We start from the raw sequence: 16,959 nt of genomic DNA, 5'->3' as shown, positions 1-16,959 counted from the left end.
GTGGGGTCGACACAGCTAATTTTTTTCTTCCATTCTCTTCTATGAGCCGTCATCTCAACCTTCACTCCTCTCTCTCTCATATCTTCATTCACACACTCTATCCATGTCTTCTTCGGTCGATCTCTTCTCCCTCTACCTTGCACTACCATTTCCATACATCTTCTAGTCACAAGCCTTTTTTCTCTACGCATCACATGTCCATACCACGCTAACCGCAGTAAAAGTAAATAAGTAACGCATTAACGTTTGATTTTTTTATTTTTTCAGTTTCATACGACGCGAAAGTGGTTTCGCTACCGTTTATAGATTCCATATCGCAGAAGCCCAAGTTCTTGCCGCTGGCTGTGCCTAAAGACTTGGCTCATAGGTGAGTCGTCATACTTGTAAACGATATCGATAGAACAATTTATCAAAAGGAAACGTTCCAAACACGATCTAATTTGAAATTCGGCTCAAAGGTTCATGACGTAACTCGCGAGGTAGATTTCTAAAATGCTACTTTTGAAATGTGAGAATTCGTGGTGATCACGGTAGGTTAGAGTGGTGATTCCAAGGTTGAGGAAGAACGTTATTAAGAACTAGTAATTCGTTCCGGTTTGGAGGATGGGGCAGCCTATCTTCGCTGTGGGGGCGGATGAGGGCATTCACATTGTAGTGTCTATGGTTCAGCCGGGTCAGCTAGTCGATCATAAAAATCTAAAGTTTATAAATCCTTGCGACAGGATAGTCCGCTTCAACGGCGATCCGTCGTCGTGGTGGGTCGGGCAAATGCTGAAGTTCGTCCTGAAGCCGCGCCTGCCGATGCAGAAGGCGATCAACGACACAATAGCCAAAATGAATTTCAAATCTCCCATAGTCGGGTAAGGTTGCATGATTAATTTCAAATTGAATATGAAGTCGTCGTGGCCTAAAGGATAAGACGTCCGGTGCGTTCGCGTGTAGCGATGCACCGGTGGTCGAATCCCGCAGGCGGGTACCAATTTTTGTAATGAAATACGTGCTTAACAAGTGTTCATGATTGACCTTCACGGTGAAGGAATAACATCATGTAATAAAAATCAAACCCGCAAAATTATAATTTGTGTAATTACTGGTGATAGGACGTCTTGTGAGTCCGCACGGGTAGGTACCACCACCCTGCCTATTTCTGCCGTGAAGCATTAATGCGTTTCGGTTTGAAGGGTTTAAAAGGCTCTAGGTGGGTGGAGGCATTTACGTTGTACATGTCTATGGGCTCCGGTTAACACTTAACACCAGCGCGGGTCGTGACCTCGTTCAACCTACTAAGCTATAATAAAAAAAATTAGAATTTATAGAATACTGATCCTTATTCTGACACAACAGGGTTCACATACGCCGCACCGATAAAGTTGGAACCGAAGCCGCCTTCCACCACATACACGAGTACATGGCGCACGTGAAGGACTATTACGACCAGCTAGAGCTGACCCGGCCCGTCGACGTCCGGAGAGTGTATCTAGCCACAGACGACGCTAATGTGAGTACTGTAGGAAAAGTAGAAGTGGTACACACTGATGCTGAAAGAGAAGATAATTTTTTTTAATCGTTTTACGACCCGGTAACTAGTCCTTTAAGCCAAATCTTATATTTTCTTCTTAAATTCTGTTGTAAAGTGAAAAATCAAATGAAACGAAATGAGATCAATTTAAGACTAATAAACTAAATACTAATAAAATAAAATTATACATTGACATTTTGGCAGAATTCTAGGAGTTTGGTCCAGCGGCTGTATATCATTTTCCCGTATTTGTACACTTTCACTATTGCTATACAATTAATAAACCACCGTGATTACACATTTAAGCCCAAAGAAACTTTAAATAAACAAAATAAAACAATCAATAAAACTTTGCTCCTCGCTTTCCCCCTAAAACGTCCTATGATAAAGATGTCGTCATAAAAATATTTTGTACGCAATGTAAAGCTAATAAGATGGCATTCGGGGGTTAACAACCTCGACGGGTGGGTTTGCCTACCTTTAAGGCTAGCTCTCGTATTACGATATTAAATATGGTTTTTCGATAATAAATGCACTGCTAGTTTCCTGAGGTACCACCACCCCTACCTGTTCGAACCTACACATAGCAGTCACGCATCTCTGTCCGATTAGTCCTATAGAGTGATATTGACCACACGTCAGTCCCTAATATGAAGGGAGGGTATATGTGTATTAAAAAAAAACAGTAACACATAAGGTGATCATTAGTTTTGATATTTGCAGACTACAAACTGATATTGTCTCTTCGTTTATAAATCTCGCAGGCGGGTACCAATTTTTCCTATGAAATATGTACTTAACAAATGTTCACGATTAACTTCCACGGTGAAGGAATAACATCGGGTAATAAAAATGAAACCCGCAAAATTATAATTTGCGTAATTACTGGTGGTAGGACCTCTTGTGAGTCCGCACGGGTAGGTATCACCACCCCGCCTATTTCCGCCGTGAAGCAGTAATGCGTGTTGGTTTGAAAGGTGGGGCAGTCTTTTTTAAAAGTGAGACCTTAGAACTCATGTCTCGAGATTAGTGGCGGCATTTACCTTGTAGATGTCTATGGGCTCTGGTAATCACTTAACATCAGGTGGGCCGTGAGCTCGTCCACAAATCTAAGCAATAACAAAAAAAATTAATAATTGTCTCGCAGGTGCTAGACGACGCCCGACAAAAGTATCCGGAGTACACGTTCTTAGGGGATCCGTCGATAGCGAAGACGGCGGCCACTCACCGTAGATACACGCCGCTCTCGCTTACTGGCCTACTGGTGGATCTACACATGCTGGCCATGTGCGATTACTTAGTGTGTACATTTAGCAGTCAAGTAAGTAATACGTGAAGCAAAAACTTTGTATCCATTTTTACGAAAAATGCGCAAACGAAGGAGTATGAAGTTTCCACACTTATAGAGAATATAGAGGAGTGCAGAATGTTAATATTTTTTTTAAATGTCCTAAAAACATACATTAAATAAACAAGAAAAAAATATGACATAATTATGACACTACCATGTATTTGACACCATACGTATACTCTTTTGCTTATTGTTAAAGTCTGTGGTTAAATTAAGAATATATTATGATTGTCTTCAATATCATTTATCTATAGTGTAACGTTGGCGAAATTTCTTATTGCAGAGGTCTATGATAGTCTTTGACAAAATACCCTTAATTATGTTCTAACTTATAATTTAAATTAATCAAAGTCGAATTTAGACTACCGGGCGACCACTAGTAAACATTAATAAACATGATAAGACTATTTCAAAGTTTTGTATAATATATTCGAATTTTGTGCGAAATAATACATTAAAGCTTATAATACGAACATTATACATATTTTGATTGTCGATAATCCCATTCTCTCGGATCGTTTGGAACCTCTGGGTCTGCGGAGGGACTTCGGTTCCCTCTGTATTTTGTACCGTATGTTCCATGGGGAGTGCTCTGAGGAATTATTCGAGATGATACCGTCATCTCGTTTTTACCACCGCACCGCCCGCCACCGGAGTAGAGTTCATCCATACTACCTGGAGCCACTGCGGTCATCCACAGTGCGCTTCCAGAGATCTTTTTTTGCCACGCACCATCCGGCTATGGAATGAGCTCCCCTCCACGGTGTTTCCCGAGCGCTATGACATGTCCTTCTTCAAACGAGGCTTATGGAGAGTATTAAGCGGTAGGCAGCGGCTTGGCTCTGCCCCTGGCATTGCTGAAGTCCATGAGCGACGGTAACCACTCACCATCAGGTGGGTCGTATGCTCGTCTGCCTACAAGGGCAATAAAAAAAAATATACAAATTACATTTAGAGGAATGAAATCAGACTGTACTTTGGCTTACAAACTCAGTCGGCTTATATGTAATTTTTTGGATTGACTTTTGGATGGTTGACTCAATCTGTGTATTATAATAAGGCAGCGGCTTGGCTATGTCAGGAAAACATGGGTTGGTGATCAGTTCTAAGTCTTAGTTTTACAGTATAGCGGCTGCCCTACTCTTTAAACGCATTAATGTTTCACAGCAGAAATAGGGCAGGGTGGTAGAACTTACCTACTTAGCTACATGGAAGAAGCTTATTGTGAGCTCTCCCTAATGGTCACTAACGCTAACGATCATACGCCCTAGCTCAGAGAGTAGGATGTCCATTATTCAAACGAAACTAACTAAGATACTTTGAATTTTTATATTCCTCCTAATGATCCTAGATCAATTGAGGCCGTCAGCGCAAAAGTGGCCTAAGCTTATCATAGTTAGCCTGAAGGCAATTAGATTTCAATTTTCATGAATTGAATTTAAGTAAGCAAAAAACAATTCGCGCAAAAATAATGTTTATAAAGCTATCTGTTATCTATGGATGAAACTATGAATAGGCCGGTTTTGCATCAAAATTTATTATATTTTAAATAAATTCCAATATACGTCATATGAGTCGTCTATTATCAAAGGTGGCAATCTGTGCATTTGGACAAAAAAATGTTATTGATATGTTAATACAGATTGATTTGAATATAATCGTCTCCTTCAAAGAATACGGTTCAAAACCTGCATTAAATAAAGGTTAATACTTAAGCTGTTATTTATCTAAGATGTCGTTCAGAAGAGTTTTGTGACTGGCAATGGAATACAAAGTCAATAATTCGTTTTTCTGATTTACCAATAATTGTCCAAAAGTCACATTGCCGGCTTTGATAATAGTCGACTCATATAAGCTTGAATATAAAAAAATTGTAGGCTAGGCCACTTTTGCGCTGATGGCGTCAATTGTGCTTGTTTTATTAAAAACAAATGATTTATTAGGTGGGTCGAGTGGCGTACGAAATGATGCAGTCGAACAGAGTGGACGCGTCAAACAGCTTCTTCTCGTTAGATGACATTTACTACTTCGGTGGACAAAACGCGCACGACAGGGTGGCCATCATGCAGAACCACGGCGGGAAAAACGAGGATATATCTTTTGAGGTGATTTTTTTTTCATTGCTTAGATGCGTGGACGAGCTCACAGCCCACCTGGTGTTAAGTGGTTACTGGAGCCCATAGACATCTACAACGTAAATGCGCCACCTACCTTGAGATATAATTTCTAAGGTCTCAGTACAGTTACAACGGCTGCCCCACCCTTCAAACCGAAACGCATTACTGCTTCACGGCAGAATAGAGATTCAGTTGTACTTTAATTAGTTTAATTCTAATAGTTCGGTATTCTATGCATGACATATAGTAACAATGACTTCATATTTTCGTTTGGACATTTGAAATTATAATTGGGTTTAATTTTAAATTAAATTGTCTCGACCGTCTGTCTCGTCAGTTGATTGATTAGTGACCTTAATAACTAGTAAAAATCCACATATAAGCTAAGACTATATCCATTCAAATAGCCGAAGAAGTTTTTTTGTTACTATATTTTTTTTTCCAAATTTTCAACTATAAATGGCTCTCATGTAAAGTTGTAAAAATGTTGTTTTAACCCAAACAACCTTTCATGCCTCGATACAGGGCCGTATTTAGATGTCTGGAGGACTCGGGGCAACAGAGGAGCGGAAGTCCCCTGGTCCCAAATTATTTTCCAAATAAAATGAAAACTTTTTTTTTTTCAGTCGAATTTTCCAATAAATAATTTATTGGGAATCCACGTAGATTCTCTTACTATTTAACAAACTGAAATTAAATTTTAATAGTTAACGTTAACGTTAAGTAAAACAGCAAAAAAAAAATCGAAGGAGAAGGAAAATATGTTTACTAGTGTTTATTTGTCGGAATTCGAAAGTTTTTAAAAAAAAAATCTATTGTGGGGCCTTCCATTTGTGTAGGCCCCAATTGCTCTCCCTTAAATCTGGCCCAGCCTCGATAATAGATTGAACCGCATAGTGCAAGTTTATTTTATTTTATTATTGCTTAGGTGGACGAGCTTACAGCCCATCTGGTGTTAAGTGGTTAACGGAGCCTATAGACATCTACAACGTAAATGCCGCCACCCACCTTGAGATATGAGTTCTAAGGTCTCAAGTATAGTTACAACGGCTGCCCCACCCTTCAAACCGAAACGCATTACTGCTTCACGGCAGATATAGCAAGATGTGCGTTCCGTCTTTCGGTTCATTGATCTATGAGAATCACGTTCAGTACAGATGTTTTAATGTGATTTGAAGGTGGGCGATAAAATAGGAGTGGCCGGCAACCATTGGAACGGATACGGACGCGGAACTAACAAGAGAACGAATATGGTGAGTGTGGGTAGATCATGTTTGTATTAATGATTTTTATTATTATTGTTTTATTGTTTAGATTTGTGGACGAGCTCACGGCCCGCCTGATGTTGAGTGGTTACTGGGGTCCGTAGACATGTACAACGTAAATGCCGCCACCCGCCTTGAGATATGAGTTTTGAGTTCTGAGGTCTCAATATAGTTACAACGGCTGCCCCACCCTTCAAACCGAGACGCATTACTTCGTCACGGCAGAAATAGGCAGGGTGGTGGTACCTACAGGTGCGGACTCACAAGAGGTCCTACCACCAGTTCAGACAAGTTTCCTTAATACGATTTCTTTAGAAACTCGCTTTATTCGGGCCACTAAAAGAGCGTGCTCTATGTAAGAGCGATTCTCGTGTTCCACATCCTATGGCTGTGAAATAACTCTGAGGTTAAAGCGATTGATTTAGTGACAATATCTTGTCTAGATTTATTCGATACGTCACGAATTCGAACTCACAGTTGAAGTTGAATATCTACTATTGCTTTTTATATGTTATAGTTTTTATTTTTTCCTCCTTTTTTTGTTACCTATGCTGATAGCTTTGAGAGGTTATTTCAGCTTCGCCCTAACGTGTAGGTGAGCTCACGGGGCTCAAATCGTGAGTGTTGGCCCTAGCAAGAGCAGTGCTTCGCAGAATCTACCGCCGGATCCGAAAGGCGATCGGTTAAGAAGATCTGGCAGGAAATTCAGTGGGCTGTGTCTATGGATTAAGTGTTCGGATAGAAATCGATGTAACAATATATATTTTTTTATTTTCCTTTCCAGAACGGTCTGATCCCTTGGTACAAGACTGCCGATCATCTGGTGTTGTACCCGTTTCCGGAATACAAACAGGTGCCTATTTATTCAGAAACGAGCCAAAAGAACGTTTAATACCAAACGAATTAGGTTCAAATTACTGTAGTTTTTTTTTTGGTGTTAGTTTAAATCGTTCTGTGACCTATCGATACGTTGACCGTTATATTATGAATCATGTTGTTGTTATACTTGTGATGTTGATTGTGAATTGTTAACGTTTGTTTCTCTTGTTACTTGTGATTGTAAACAAAGTGTACCTTATCATTATTTTTTTGTCTTGTGTAATTCGTATGAGCAAACAAAAAAAAATGTTAATCGTTTCTCCCCACGACAGACGTTTTAAAATAAGTATATCCTATTAATATTTTTTGTCTTGTGAAATTCGTATGAGTTCAAACAAAATTATTTTAATCGTTTCTCCCCACGACTGACGTTTTAAAATAATAGCAGCAAGGAAAAACTGGTAACACGAAGACGTAAATTGCATAGTAAATTTCCCTTTGCCTAAAGGAGGTAAAAAAATATCGTAGTTCGACAGTGGCGCCTCACGCGCCGGCTGCGGGAAACATTAATTATACTGACCTAAAATTAGGTTCATTTCTTGATAGCGCAATGTTAGAACCCGAAAAAAAGATAGTTGATTTCTTCGGTAATGATTTCCCCGTGATTATTTATATTTCTTTTGTTTCGTTAACATTCTAAGTAAGTCACTAAACGCGATTATTTATTTATTTATTTATTATTATTTTATCCATGAATATGTGATTGATACAAATTTGAGTTCACTATTACTCTATCGAGAACCTTAAAAAGCTCGCACTAAGCACACTGGTCAAACATAAAAGCCACAATAAAATAATGTTTTATTAAATTATGTAGATAGATATATACATATTTAATTTAATATTGTTATAAAGCCCAGTGATGATGTTCTTATAATATTTATTATTATAAATTAATTTGTTTAGTTTAATTTGCATGTAGAATTTACTAAATATCGTTATCTTGAGATAGACAACGTGATTTTCATGTGTTTGAAAATTCTAGTGTTTTAGAAAAAAAGTTTGATACATTTTTATAGCGATACTCAAACGATTTTGTCAGTAGCACAAAATACCTTAAGTTTTGTAATGCATAGGTATGTGTTGTACGTCTAGATTCATATTTTGAGTTTTTAGGGACTTCTTCATTTACCCTTATCCCACTATGCGGGGTGGGCTCAGAATATCCCCTTTTTCCATTCAGATCTATCATACGTCACGTCTGCAATCACACCCTTCTCTCGCGTATTATCTTTCACGCAGCCCTTCCAAGTATTTTTAGCTTGCTGTACTGACGTTACTGTCCAACAAATAATTGGTTAACCAATAAGCTTAGTGAAGTATAGATAAAACAATAAATTAACTTAACCCAAAAAATTATATGGCACTAACATTAAACTCCTATAAAATAGACGCACACTTCACTGATTGAGTAAAATATATAACATCACATAATTAACCAAACATTTAAATCGGCCGATAAATTACTGAGATTCATTTTTATAGTTGTTGGCCATGATTCCAAACCCTATACCATTATATACAGGGTGTCCCAGAAAGAATGGATAATTCTGAAACACACTCATAGTAGAGCTATTGGGGACACAAAAAAAAATTAAAAAAATCTCAGGTAATACCTATCCAAATTACGTACCGTACCGTATTTATAAAAAAAATGGCTATTTTGCAAAGCGACAATTACAATTGACATTGACATATTCTCAGTGAGTGACAGCTGTCATTTGATATTGACATTACTAGGATGCGTTTAGGAAACAATTCTAACAGTCTATGAGTTCAGCTACGGCCGTCTGGTGTAGTGGTAAGTGACATGGTCACTACACAAGGGGGTCGCGGGTTCGAATCCCGCCAAGGGAAGATATTTGTATGATAAATATAAATGTCTTTTCCAGGGTTATGGATGTATAGTAAATATATGTATGTGTATAATAAAAATCTTACATTTATTTCCGTTATCTGGTACCTGTAACACAAGTTCTTTACGAACTTATCACGGGACCAGTTAACGTGGCGTGATTGTTAGTAAATATATATTAAATATTAAAAAAATATTATTAAGCTACCGGAAGTTGGTGGGTGAGCTTAGTTCGCACTTAAAGATTAAAGCTTTTTCCTGCCGTTTTTATGGCCAATACCACTGTGGTTTTTTTGCCCAATAATATAATCTCTAGTATTATTAGTCGTGTATCGAAGCATGAATCACAGTGGATGTTTTCATTCATAGATATTTCGCTTGACGTTTGACGCTTGACTTGACCCACCTATGACGTTGCCCGTTGTATTTATAAGCACTTTTACGTACATACAGTAAAAAAAGCTTACAGAGTTGTAACAGTTTTATTATTTCTTTTTTTTATATTATTATTTATCTTTTAATTGTGGTGCATGCTAATTTTGAATAAGATGAAAAGATAAGATTTGAAAGAAGAAAAGATTTGAAAAGATAGCCACGCAATTTTTTTTATTGCTTAGATGTGTGGACGAGCTCACAGCCCACCTGGTGTTAAGTGGTTACTGAAGCCCATAGACATCTACAGCGTAAATGCGCCACAAACCTTGAGATATAGTTCTAAGGTCTCAGTATAGTCACTACGGCTGCCCCACCCTTCAAACCGAAACGCATTACTGCTTCACGGCAGAAATAGGCGGGGCGGTGGTACCTACCCGTGCGGACTCACAAGACGTCCTACCACCAGTAGGACCTCTTGTGAAATGAAATGTGTATAATGAAAAGCGTTAAAATCTTAAGTCGCTTTTGTCTAAATTAATTACATTCCAACATTTCCATTTAGATGATTAATTTTCTTCATTTATTGTACGGTATATGAACTTCGAAACCTTTCTACGTTAATTTGATTAAATTAAAAAGGTAGAAAGCAAAATGTACTGACATAAAAAATTCATGTATGTATGTATATTATATTATAATATTCAATGCTTTTTAACCGACTTCAAAAAACGAGGAGGTTCTCAATTCGACTATGTTTTTTTTATGTTTGTTACCTCATCACTTTTGACTGGGTGAATCGATTTTGATGATTCTTTGTTGACGCTTCCCTTGTGGTCCCATTTTAATTTAGTCCAGTTCTAATAATGGTAATTATTTTTTTCTATTTCAAGTCGGTTTTTGTTAAAGCATGTTTATTTACAATTATCATAACACAAAATTTACATTATACACTCTTATTAAATAAAAGTAAGTTGCAAAGTCGCGTTTCGACTGCATTACATACATATACATCAACTTTGGAATTATGAGAGGTGAACCGTATGCTTATGTGTCGATAAAGGCAATTAAACAGAAAAATATATCTATACAAATAAATAAAATTGAAGTGTCTGTTTGTAATAATAAAATTACCACTTTTTACTAAATGCGTAAGTATGTAAACCACAGTACATATACCAATATCTGTCTGTTCGTCTGTCTGTTTGTTCCGGCTAATATCTGGAACGGCTGGACCGATTTTGATGAGACTTTCACTGATAGGTAGCTGATGATATAAGGAGTAACTTAGATTAGCTTCGCCCCGCGGCGTCACCCGCGGCGGTACGACAATAACCGCGGGTAACTTCGCGGGACTCAGCTATCAATAATAAAATTTAATGTTTCCGAAGCGAAGCGAGGGCGGGTCGCTAGTATAATAATATATATATAACGAGAAAACGCACGCCGAATCGATCTACATGTTCTAAATAAAATAATCCTAAAATTACTACATTAAATTACCAATGACCGTATACAAGTTTTGTTGCAATCGAATAAATGGTTTAAGAATACACAGAGCATGTACAAAGAAATAGAGTATAATAAACAAAGAAATGTAAATAAAGCATAGATACAAAGAAACATGAATAGAGCATTACAAATAAACATAGAGTATATACAGAGAAATATGTGATTGTTTAGTAAAGATAATCAAAGCGACATTTGACCAATCAGTGACCACTCTCCACTTTTTTAACTCGATTTTTTTTCAATTGGAATTACGAATGAAATTGACTGCGGCGGGTACCATTTGATTTTTAGTAGTTATGAAATAGAAGTGTGTGTGTGTGTTATCAACAAAAGTGTTAATTGATGAGATTTTTTTTTTAAATATTTATTATAAATTTGATCTGATGTAAAGTGTATTTAATTCCGTTCATAACAAGGATCTGATTAAGAAAATAATTATATTGTGTCAAAAACATTGTCTAAGTATTGTAAAATTGAAGCAAGTTATTAATTTATAATGATTTTTGCTTTATTTTTTAATTAAACTTAAATTTTGATTAAAATTAAATGAAGATCGTTTATGATAATTTAAATAGAAAGGTGAAATAAACAATTGTTTATTTATTTGACGGACTGTGGAATCGAGAAAAAACCTAAGAAATTATTCTAATAAACATCTTTGAATTTGCTCATTAAAAAAAATTAAGTATCACTGCCTACGTTTATTTTGATCTACTCTTAAATTGTTCTAATTGTAATTATAAATTTTGCTTTAAATATGCGCGCATACATTTATTTATTTTAATATAATCTTTCCAATTATTATTTTTAATGTCTTCAATAGATTAATTTAAGATGTAATCTTATGACGTTAAGATACGTAATATATTTAAAAAAAAAAAAGAAGTGAATCGCGTAGATTATCGCCGGAAGCAGTTATTAAGTTCTTAAATATATTTGAAAGTAGATTAAGTCGGAAAGTTCTCGAAGCAGTCATTTGACGTTTTGTTTTGTTTAATTGTTTTCTCCATCGACATCGGTCTCGTGGCGCTAACCGCTCAAATACTAGAAATTACATATCGACGCCTGTAAGGCAAACGAGACTAAGCGACAATGCGTGAACTTTACAGTGGATTAATTTATAGTTGAAATACCTGAAAACAAAATTTATTTTAACGAATCTAGCTGTAACTATACTGTGACCTTAGAACTTATATCTTAAGGTGGGTGGCGCATTTACGTTGTAGATGTCTATGGGCTCCAGTAACCACTTAACACCAGGTGGGCTGTGAGACGGTCCACCCATCTAAGCAATAAAAAAAAATAGTAGAATCTAGCCAGTAGCTGTAGGATTGAAACGATTTTAATAGACCTAGAAATATATTTTTTTTGCGCATCGAATATGGTTATTGCCTATCATTTATGTACAAAGCAGTTATTGTCGCTTAGTCACGTTTGCCTTTCAAGCGTCGATATACCTACGTATTAGTCATCATAAATCGCGCAATTTAAAATAATTTTGTATGTTATTTAATAAGCAGGTTTATTTAATATACACCATTATCGTGTCTTAATGTCTAATAATATATTATTGTGTTTGAAAAATGTAACAAATTGTTTTTTTTTAAGAGCAATAATTGATGTAATTAAAATTTATGAATATACGTTATTTTATACGTATTATATACTATATAATATGTATTATAACGTTATAAAGTTTATTGTAAATGATCGCACCCCTGGGTGTTTAGAAGAAATCGTTTTTTTTGTTTGTTTGTTAAAATCTCCCATTGCTTCGTGATAATTGCGATCACTTACTGGTGGTAGGACCTCTTGTGAGTCCGCACGGGTAGGTACCACCACCCTGCCTATTTCTGCCGTGAAGCAGTAATGCGTTTCGGTTTGAAGGGTGGGGCAGCCGTTGTGACTATACTGAGACCTTAGAACTATATCTCAAGATGTGTGGCGCATTTACGTTGTAGATGTCTATGGGCTCCAGTAACCACTTAACACCCAGTGGGCCGTGAGCCTTTTCACTCGTCTATTTGCTAAACATAATGCGGGATAGTATTCGAGAACTTTGCTATTGAAGAATGTTGATGTTATTAGTTCATTTTACGTCACAATCTACAAACTCACTTTAAATGTGTATATATATATTATTATTTTATATATATAAAAATTAATTGCTGTTCGTTAGTCTCGCTAAAACTTGAGAGCGGCTGGACCGATTTGGCTAATTTTGGTCTTAAATAATTATTTGTGGAAGTCCAGAGAAGGTTTCCTCCTCCTTGCCTCGTATTCCTCATTGCTGAGGGTCGTGACCACCCTTTTGTATCACCTTCGCTCGCACGATTTTTCTCCATCCGTTCTTGTCTCTGGCGGTTTAAAAGGAAGGAAGGAAGAGAAGGTTTAAAAGGTAGATAAATATGAAAATGCTCGGAATTAAGTAAAATTAACAATTTTGTTTTTCCTTTGGTGTGTCCCCCCGTCAGACGGATTCCTTTCCTTTATCAATGTAAACTAGAGATGACGTCACGTTTTTCTTTTTCTTTACTGTATTTGTTTTTTAAGTTCAAAATAGTTGTAAGAATTTTGTTATCACAACCAGTGGTTCTCAAATAGAACACAAGGAGCGAGTTGAAAAAACTTGTAAGTCATTCCCGTTGTTATTATAGTTTAATATAACACGTAAACCGTTTACATAGTTAAACAAAGCGTAACCACTTCTAATCAGGAATAAATAAATGCCTTAATAATAATAATAAGATATAATAATGCTAATAATAATAATTATAAATGTTTAAATCTATATAACACTGTGATAGTTTATGATATGTATTTGTGTACTGGACAATTGAATGTAATATGCCTAATAAAACTGAATTAAATGTTTTTTTTTCCTAAAATTCGTCGTCTGGGTGCACTTTAAATTTTTTACCTAATCGATAGGGTATTGTAAGTACTGTATGAAGGGAAATTTTACATTATTGTGTATTAAATACAGACCGTAATGCCGTGAATACTTTATAGAATTTCATATTTAAATTCTCATTAAAAATTCGGTAATTTTGTTTGATTGTAACTTGATATAAGGAAATAAACAAACCCCTCACGGAAGGAAACTTCCAGTAATCTATAATGTTTTAGTTTATTTATTTCGTCAATAAATAGTATTGAAATACATTCAAATTCTCTGTTGACGATTGCAATTTCAATTAGACTGGAAACTAGGTTTTAGGTAATCAAGATCTGTCATTTTTAACTCACAACATGGTCGTTAAGTTCATAGTTATCATCTACACGTTGAGTGGGAATCGCTCTCGATAACAAGTATGTGTATAGAGACGGTAGTGCATTTTTTTTTCTATATAACAAACACAGACGCAATGAACACGTTTTACGGGTTCAAATTTTGCATGTTATACATTGCGGATTAAAAAAAAAAAAGAACTTATTAGTGCATACCCGAGCATTTGCGTTCTGTATATCTTAAGGTGGTAGAGATGTTAATACCGTAACGGATTCAGGAGCTGTTCCCTTGAGTCACGTGTAGCTCTATATATAGGTTAGGCCAGGGGTCGGCGACCTGGGGCTCGCGAGACACATGCGGCTCTTTGGATATGAATTGCGGCTCGTTAGTTCCATACGCAAAAAATATTTATGTTATAAAAAAAAACATTTAAAAATTGTTCTGAATCGACGAGCGAGGTTTGGGCACCATTTCTATCTCTCAGCCTGTTGTAAGTAAATGTTTAATTGTTTTATATTTTTTACTTAAACAATAAGTGATTATGTAATTTTTTGTAAAAAAAACACTACTTATATAAGAATAAATAGATATTTTTCATATGAATAGTTAAATTGAATTTTTGGCTCTTGCGACTCAAAACGTTGCCGACCTCTGTGTTAGGCCATAGTTTCGCATTTCTTTGTTAAGACGTTTATAAATATATATTAATTGATTTATTGAAAATATATGTATATATAAAAAAAAAATATAGTAACTCAGTAATAGAATTTATAGTTTTTTTACTAAAATAATTGAAGTTAGCCATAAACATGCGAAATAACATGTTATTTTGCGTTATTTCATTCCACAATGCTGTAAAATGTCTCTTAATTTAATTTGAGTTAACACAAAAGTTGACAGCCACTGCCAATATCATTATGACATCACTGAATTCAATAGGGTTTCGGCACATGTGGTAAAATCGATATGATTATGTTAAAAAAATTACAATTTTGTTCTTTGAGATTTATTTATGAATCGAAATCATTTCCATTCGTATGTAAATCGAAAAGCAAAAAGACATTGAAATCTGTTCATACCAAAAAATTATGATTTTTTTTTAAATAAGTTTTGGATAAAAAAATATCTAAAAAAAAAAGAAACATTTTGTTGATCTTAAAACAAATTGTAATGTAATTGTGTAATCTCATGGCTGAGCTTCTAAGCGACGAAACAATGATTATGGACCTAATATGATAAATGTATATAGCTTAATGTATATAGAAGAGGTGTAATATAATAAATAAAATAACAATAATAATAAAATATGTACGTTAAGATTTTTTTGTTTTATTTTAAGACGTTACCTAATAGGTTAAAAGTAAATTTTTATTCGTTTTTTTAAATTTTTTTGGAAGGCTGAATGTGGACTGCCTGTTGTTAAGTGAATATCAGAGCTTATAGATACGCTAATTTCGGAATTCAAGCTGTAAGGCATGATTGTCGCCCGGTGGACATAGACAGGGTTGTTATCTACCTTAGCCGGCTTACAATGCGTCCTACAGCCAATAAAGTTTATTTTCACTTGAAAATACTTTATCGTGATTAAGAGCACTCGTTTTTAATAGCGATAATGACATTTGCGGAATAGTTCATGCTTATTTCGTGCCGAAATGAAGGTAGCTGGTTTTTTACTGGTGGTAGGACCTCTTGTGAGCCCGCACGCGTAGGTACCACCACCCTGCCTATTTCTGCCGTGAAACAGTAATGTGTTTCAGTTTGAAGGGTGGGACAGCCGTTGTAACTATACTGAGACCTTAGAACTCATATGTCAAGGTGGGTGGCGGCATTTACGTTGTAGATGTTGGGCTCCGGTAACCACTTAAAACCAGGTGAACTGTGAGCTCGTCCACCCATCTATGGAATAAAAAAAAGCCATTGTCATTTTAATATCATTACAAATAAAAAAAATACAGCATTAAATTTTCATTGATGCTGAGTTAACTAGAGCATCTTCTGCCTTCGCCCTTATGTACGAGATGTATAGTTGAAAATGTTTTAAAACTGCTGTTGAAATACGAAAGGCAATTCAGCCGTAGCTGTGTCTCAAATCGGGTGTTATTATTTTAGCCCACGGACGTCCCCTGGTTGATATAGGCCTCTTCTAAAGATCGCCATAATAATCGATCTTGCGCATCCTGCATCCAGTGGATTCCAACGACTAAATCTAAACTAAATTGGGACTACCTTAAAACAAAAATACTTACCATTAACAAGACGTATTTGGAAATAACTCGGGTATCCGGATTCGCAATCTGTCGTGCTTAAGGCCGGTAATTAAGTTTTAAATCAACCATATACGTCTGCCAGGGCTTATACTTATAATCTCAAAATGGAAGGTTGCCGAACTAGTGGTATTTGAGGGACTTTAAATTGAGAATTTTTAGAATTTCACAAAAAAAATATGTCGCCTTATTTGAAATAATTAGCCGTGAGTCACGTTCATCGGTTTGAGCGGTTTTTTCTGCTCGATTGTGGGACAATAGCGTTGATTTTATTTCGGGGTAAATCTGATAAGATTTCAAATAAGTTACGTTGTTCTTCCTGGTGGTAGATTCAGCGAAGCACTTCTCTTTTTGAGGCAGATGTTAGTCACTTCTCTCAAGCAGAGCTTAAGCCCATAAACTCGGGTGCCCATAAGCTCGGACGTTGTCGGCAGATAGGCAGGCTAAAATAGAAAAGAAAGCATTGAACAGTATCAACGTTGTCTTTTAGTTTGTGTGTATTTTTGACACTAATTAAGTACTTAGGTTTTTTTTTTTCCACAGGAGAAAATCGCCGGATCCCCACCCGCGCGGCAGGTGTGGTATGTGGGAGT

The 16,959-nt window shown here is 36.0% G+C and overlaps 1 protein-coding gene across 3 annotated transcripts in view; it reads left to right on the top strand.

The window, feature by feature from the left end:
- The window catches only part of LOC101745965 (alpha-(1,6)-fucosyltransferase-like), a 39,925-nt gene extending 24,504 nt beyond the window's left edge, over window positions 1–15,421 (top strand). Inside the window, exons 7-14 of one of the 3 annotated variants that reach the window (XR_009975481.1) lie at window positions 268–367; window positions 723–860; window positions 1,345–1,498; window positions 2,667–2,840; window positions 4,814–4,975; window positions 6,166–6,240; window positions 7,037–7,322; window positions 7,419–15,421. Coding sequence is in view for 2 of the 3 variants with exons in the window: in NM_001293691.1 (NP_001280620.1) it covers window positions 268–367; window positions 723–860; window positions 1,345–1,498; window positions 2,667–2,840; window positions 4,814–4,975; window positions 6,166–6,240; window positions 7,037–7,144 (911 nt within the window). In the remaining variant the exon portion in view is untranslated. 3 annotated transcript variants of the gene reach the window in all.
- The last annotated feature ends 1,538 nt before the right edge of the window (window positions 15,422–16,959 follow it).

This window comes from Bombyx mori, chromosome 18 (genome assembly GCF_030269925.1).
Source record: "Bombyx mori chromosome 18, ASM3026992v2".
Lineage (NCBI taxonomy): Eukaryota > Metazoa > Arthropoda > Insecta > Lepidoptera > Bombycidae > Bombyx > Bombyx mori.
This window is presented reverse-complemented; position numbering and strand designations above follow the sequence as displayed.